Genomic DNA, 6323 nt, shown 5'->3' with positions numbered 1-6323 from the left:
GGACAGCAGGACAGCAGGACAGCAGGACAGCAGGACAGCAGGACAGCAGGACAGCAGGGACAGCAGGACAGCAGTGGGGACAGCAGGACAGCAGTGGGGACAGCAGGACAGCAGGGACAGGGACAGTTCTGAGCCATCCCTGGTTCATCTGTTCCTGCCCAGCATTCCTGCTCTCGGGGTGCCCCCCGGGTTTCTGTCCGGCAGGAGCAGCCCACAGCCCCAACAGGGACAGGGACAGTTCTGAGCCATCCCTGGTTCATCTGTTCCTGCCCAGCATTCCTGCTCTCGGGGTGCCCCCCGGGTTTCTGTCCGGCAGGAGCAGCCCACAGCCCCACGTACCTCCCTGAAGTGTGGGGGGATCTGCAGAGGGGGCTGAGCCCAGTGCTTGATGTTCTGGTGTTTTTTCCACAGGCACAGCAGAGCAGCCACCAGCAGGTTCACAGCCACCAGGGCCAGGACAAACAGGGGGATGATGTACCCAGCTCGGGTGGCCTCTGCAAGAGAGGGAGAAAATCCAAATGCATCTGGCAGGTTCACAGCTATGGAATCATGGAATGCTTTGGGTTGGGAGGGACCCCAAATCCCACCCAGTGCCACCCCTGCCATGGCAGGGACACCTTCCCCTGTGCCAGGCTGCTCCAGCCCCAGTGTCCAGCCTGGCCTTGGGCACTGCCAGGGATCCAGGGGCAGCCCCAGCTGCTCTGGGAATTCCATCCCAGCCCCTGCCCCCCCTGCCAGGGAACAATTCCTCATTGCCCAGATCCCATCCAGCCCTGCCCTCTGGCACTGGCAGCCATTCCCTGGCTCCTGTCCCTCCATCCCTTGTCCCCAGTCCCTCTGCAGCTCTCCTGGAGCCCCTTCAGGCCCTGCCAGGGGCTCTGAGCTCTCCCTGGAGCTTCTCCTCTCCAGGGGAGCACCCCAGCTCTCCCAGCCTGGCATCAACTCCTTTATCCCATTTCACAGCAGGATTAGGAAGGAAGAGGAGAAGGCACCACGCAGACCCCGAATCCCTGAACTCCTGATTCTTCTGTCACTAAGCCAGCTGTGAATTCCCGTGGTGCTCTCAGCACTCCTGGCTGGGGCAGGGACACCCCAGGTGATGCAGGGCTGGTGTTCCACCCCATCCCACTCCTCAGAGCCACATTCCCAGTCCATACCACTGAGGGCAGTTCTGTGACACTCTGGGGCACTTTGCTGCCCTTCCAACAGGTGACCTGAGTAGATCTTCAACCTCACTCGAACGCTGAAGCAATAAAGTGTTGACTCCTTCAGATTTCCAATTTGGAATAGTGTCTTGCTTTCACTTAGCTTCTGTTGGAAAGACACACACAACAAAAAAAGTGTTGCTGTAAATCCAGACCAGTTTTCAACACAAATACCCCTCCCCCATTTAAGCTTCTCATTCAAGAAGCCCAAATTTTATTTTTCCTCACTCAGCTTTCCCAAACAAGAGAAGCAGTGGAATATTTCTGTTTTTCTGGGAGTTTTGATGCAGCTTCTGCAGCAGCTCCTGCAGGAGCAAAACACAGAGAAATGGAGGGGAAAATGAAACCACTCTGACTCCTTTCCTGGCTCTCAGCTGAAGGTGTTCTGTGTGTGAGAAAAACACACAGTGCTGCAAGGCAGGAAGGAAGTGGAGATGATTTACCAAGGACTTTGAGGCAGAAGGAAGCTGTAAATAATTTTTTTTTTACTTCTGTTTTTCAGATGTTTGACTTCAGATTGATGTCATTTGGAAGCTTCCTCTTTTTTAATTTTTTTGTTTTGTTTTTAAGCCTGACTTAACACCTCCCCTGCACCTCTGGCCTGTCCAAACACAATTCCCAGGCAGCAGCAGGGGCACACGATGATGCCAAAGCTCTGAGCCTCAGGATGAACAGGGATGATCCCAGCTCACCCCAGCCTGCTGCTCCATCTCCTCCTCTCCCTGGGCACACCAGGCCCCTGCAGCTGCTCCTGCAGCTCCCAGCACAGCAAAGGAGAAGGGACTTCCCAGAGCTCCCCAAACTGCCTGGGAAAGCTGTGGAATGCAGAGCAGTCCTGTCCCCAGAGGAGCAGAGGGGTTTCATTCCAAACAGAGGAAGGAAGTTCCCAAGTTTGGAAGTGCAGCAATCCTTGTGCCGAGGCCAGAGCCCTTCTCTCCACAGCCCCCGTGGTGACCCTTGCTGGACACAAAATAAACTGATTTTCTGCCCCCACTGCTGTCCTGCCAAGGGACACTGACTCCCAGCCCTCAGCCCCCAGGCAGCAAGGACAAACGTGAGAGAATTCTTACTTTTTCTGTGCCACTGGTGCTGTTCTCCCAGTAGGACACGAGGTACTGGAGCAGGTCCCCAGGCTCAGGGGAGAAGGGGGGGCTGACACTGATGAGCAGAGAGCCAGGGCTGGCACTGACATTGTTCACCCTGGGGGGGCCCAGAGTGGCTGAAAACAAACACAGAGAGCAGGGAAACCCTGGGCTGCACAGCTGCCTCCAGCCCCACACACCCCAAAATCCCCGGGCTGGCACAGCCCTGCCAGCCCAGGCAGTGCCAGCTGTGCCCCATGGCCACCTTGTCCCCAGCCCAGAGCACTCAGTGCCACCCCCAGGGGACACCTGCAGGGATGGGCACTGCAAAGCTCCCTGGGCAGCCCCTGCCAAGGCCTGAGCACCCTTTCCATGGGCAAATTCCTGCTGCTGGCCCAGCTGAGCCTGCCCTGGCCCAGCCTGAGGCCGTTCCCTCTGCTCCTGTCCCTGTTCCCTGGAGCAGAGCCCGACCCCCCCGGCTGTCCCCTCCTGGCAGGGACTTGTGCAGAGCCACAAGGGCCCCTGAGCCTCCTTTGCTCCAGGCTCAGCCCCTTCCCAGCTCCTCAGCAATTCTCCAGCCCCTTCCCAGCTCCGTTCCCTGCCCTGGACACTCTCAACAAACACCCCAAATACCAACAGCTTTCACTCAGGAAAGGGCAAGCATCTCCTCAATACTTTATGCATTTACAGTATTTCTGTAACTTTTCCTGGAAATTCAGTAAATATTAACCAATAGTTGATGCTCTGAAGTGTCTCAGTTTATCTGCAGTGACTGGCCATAAAATCATTATCTTTTCCTTTGCTCAGCCTGCCACACCTTCCACGCTCCCCAAAACCCCACTGTTGGGCCCTAGATGGGAAGAGCAATAATGAGTTTTCCTCTCCTTGCTTTCATGTCTCCATGTGTCCATTAGGATAAGCATGGTGACCTCCGGTGCTCCAGGGTGTAAGTCATGAAAATACCAATAGAATGCTCTCAGAAGCTCTCATTAACAGCAAAAATCACTCCAGCTCCTCACTGTGCCTCAAATCCAGTGACTCTGATCCAGGCACTGAAGGAGGAGCCATGGATTTGGTTTTTGGGAGCTGATCTCCAGGGCAGTAGTGTAAACTGTAGTGTAAACAATTCATATTTCTCTGAACAATTTGTATGTATCTGAACCATTTATATTTATCTGAACCATTTATACTTATCAGGACAGATTACATTTATCACAACAATTTATATTTATCAGGGCACTTTAGAAAATGTATATTTATCAGGACACTTTTTGTTTATCAGAAAAGGGATCTGTCCAGCAGAAAGAGGTGATTTGGCCTCAGGCTGCCACAAACCCCAGAGTTTGTGGTGTGTGTGTGGGCAGAGCTAAGTAGGGGAATGAGAACATGGAAAATCCTCCCAAAAAGAACCCTGTGGCTCTTTGAAGGCTCAAGCACCCCAGGGGCTCAGGGGTTTCTCTGGTGACACCCCAGCAGAGCAGAACCAAACCCTGGGAGGCCTCGGAGCCTTTGTGGACAGTAACAGCTCAATCCTCTTGATACCTTGGGTTTGAAGTGTCTCTGTTCTGTTTTGGTGTGCAACTTTTAGCTTTATATTAAGTTATATTAAATTATATTAAGCTTTCTATTATCCTTTTTACTGGGATCTTTTCACAGGGTGGTGAGGACAAAACTATCCCATTCTAGCTGGAGACTCAAGGACAATCTCTTCCAACTTCAGGCCCAAAGCACAAACAATGTGAAAAGAGGAGGGTGGGCAAACGAGCAAGGAGGATGAAACTTCATCATTTGAAGCTATTAATTGGACAGTTGGCTCCTGTATGCAAATGGACTAAAACTTATAAAAATGGGAGATCTCATGACCAAGCCCTGTTTGATTCCATCTTGGAGGCACCTGGGCAGAGCCACAGCTGGGGCTGCCCCTGGATCCCTGGCAGTGCCCAAGGCCAGGCTGGACACTGGGGCTGGAGCAGCCTGGCACAGGGGAAGGTGTCCCTGCCATGGCACTGGGTGGGATTTGGGGTCCCTCCAGCCCAGTCTGGGATCCCATGACCGCACACAGTTTATTTGACATTTAGAACTGCGTCATTCCCCCCGCCAGCCCCAAACACCCCCAAAAGGCCCTTCAATAAACATCCCCTTCATTCCTCCCAACTCCCCCAGGCTGCCCCAGCTCCCTGGGGCACCCCGCTCCGGGCAGAGCAGTGCCCTGAGGCAGGCAGGTGCCAGCACTCACTGTTGCTCTGTGCCACGAAGGCAGCGCTGTGTGCCCAGGCCGAGGCCCGCGCGCCCAGCTCGGCGCGCACGCGCAGCTCGACGGTCCAGCGCCGCCGCCGCAGCTCGGGGGGGAAGCTGCACCACGTCTGGGGGCTCTGGGCACAGCCCATGTCGCTCCAGTTGCGGTAGGACCTCCTGCAGAGCACAGCAAAAAGCAGTTCCTTAGGATGCAGGGCAAGATGTGAGCACAGGCGCGTGTTCTGTCGGCAGCGTCCGGCTGTGAGGTTTTACTGCTGTGAGCCACAGAGAAGTTGGGTAAGAGGGTCCATGTTTACTTATGAAAGAAGTTTGTCTCTCATGACCAGTGAGTAAAGTGTAAACTTCTGAGTTTTATGAAAATGTATAAAAAGGATGCACGCTAGAATAAAAACAGCTTGAAGCCTTCTGAAAATGGAGTGTGTGGCTTTGTATTGTCTCCATCTCAAATAGACACATCACCACCTGTTGAAACCAGGTGGGGCAGTGTTCTTTATCTCACCCATGATTATTATCAATGGCAGGCAAAGATTTTAAAGTGATTCACCTGCCCTTGAAAAAGGGATATTTTGACTGGGCATGTCAAAAATCAGAGGATTTGCAAATTGCATTATTGAACTTCTCAGGTGTTTGCTCTTTATTCACTTTCTAGGCTGTAGCAAGCAAAAATGAGCTTCAGAGAAAAACCCATGTTAAGTGCAGTGCCTTTAAATGTAACAGTATTTACTGATGGCTCTGGGAAAACACACAAATCAGCAATAACATGGCATGACCAAACAACTAAAACATGGGCATCAGGCATTCAAACAGTCAAAGGTTCTCCTCAAATTGTTGAATTGGCAGCAGAAGTTAAGAGATATCCCTCAAAATACATTTTCCATGTCAAGGGAGTCTCCTGCCTTCCTCAGCAGACACCTGGCTTTCAGATCAACACAGCAATAAACCAAGAGCACGGCAGTGCAGCCACCTGGAACACCACACCCCTGCCAGCCAGTTCTGGTGAGATAAGAATGTTACACAGCTCTGGCTTCACAAGGGTTAAACTAACCCCACCAGGGCCCACACCCAGCCCCTCGGGATCTGGGGAAATTTAAATAGGCCAGGGAGAATCAGGAAAGGCTAAAATTCTGTGCAGCATTTCTGGGTGTCCTCAGGGATTCAATGTCTCCTCAGCTCAGAGCACACGTCATGGCCCAGGGGCCTCACCAGGAGCTGCTCTTGGAGACACATAAACACATCTGTGATAAAAAACATCCTTTCATTCCGTGCTTACTCATTTTCAGGGTTTCTGGGGGTTTTAAAACCAGTTGTTATCCTGGATTAGAACAAAACGAGTTGGTTTAATTCACTGTTTACTCACGTTCTGTACTGGGCTGTGTACAACACCGAGCCATTCTCCACTGGAACTGGAGACCACCTCAGCAAACTCTGGAAGTTGTAGGAATAAACCTCCACGTTTTGGGGGGCTGGTAAATGGGGAGAAGTTTCTAAAGGAAGAAGAGGAATAAAAAAATTATTGAAACATTTCAGTAACCAAATTTCGGTCTCCAAATTCCATCCCCATGTGTTACATTTTCACTGCTTTGCAGGTAAAACCATTTCCCCTCCTTCTCCTTCTGTTTCCAGGGGCTCTGGCACGTTCAGGTGGGCAGGCCCTGGCAAAAATCCCACTGGGTGGGATTTAAGGTCCCTTCCAACACAAACCAGTGTGGAATTCTGTGTATCCATGAATTCCAACTCCCTGGTTTTTATTCACTCCATAAAGAACATAAAGCTGAAAGTA

At 52.0% G+C, this 6323-nt stretch overlaps 1 protein-coding gene across 1 annotated transcript in view; it reads right to left on the bottom strand.

Moving 5' to 3' along the window:
• Window positions 1-6115, bottom strand: part of IFNGR2 (interferon gamma receptor 2) — a gene marked incomplete at its 5' end in the record, with an annotated part of 12486 nt that extends 6371 nt beyond the window's left edge. Inside the window, 5 exons of the mRNA XM_041472624.1 lie at window positions 340-494; window positions 1158-1311; window positions 2276-2424; window positions 4524-4699; window positions 5901-6115. Of these exons, the coding sequence (XP_041328558.1) occupies window positions 340-494; window positions 1158-1311; window positions 2276-2424; window positions 4524-4699; window positions 5901-6115 (849 nt within the window). The remainder of the gene's footprint in view (window positions 1-339; window positions 495-1157; window positions 1312-2275; window positions 2425-4523; window positions 4700-5900) is intronic.
• Between the last annotated feature and the right edge of the window lie 208 nt (window positions 6116-6323).

This window comes from Pyrgilauda ruficollis, unplaced genomic scaffold (genome assembly GCF_017590135.1).
Source record: "Pyrgilauda ruficollis isolate IOZ18807 unplaced genomic scaffold, ASM1759013v1 scaffold294, whole genome shotgun sequence".
In the NCBI taxonomy this organism is placed as follows: Eukaryota; Metazoa; Chordata; class Aves; order Passeriformes; family Passeridae; genus Pyrgilauda; species Pyrgilauda ruficollis.
This window is presented reverse-complemented; position numbering and strand designations above follow the sequence as displayed.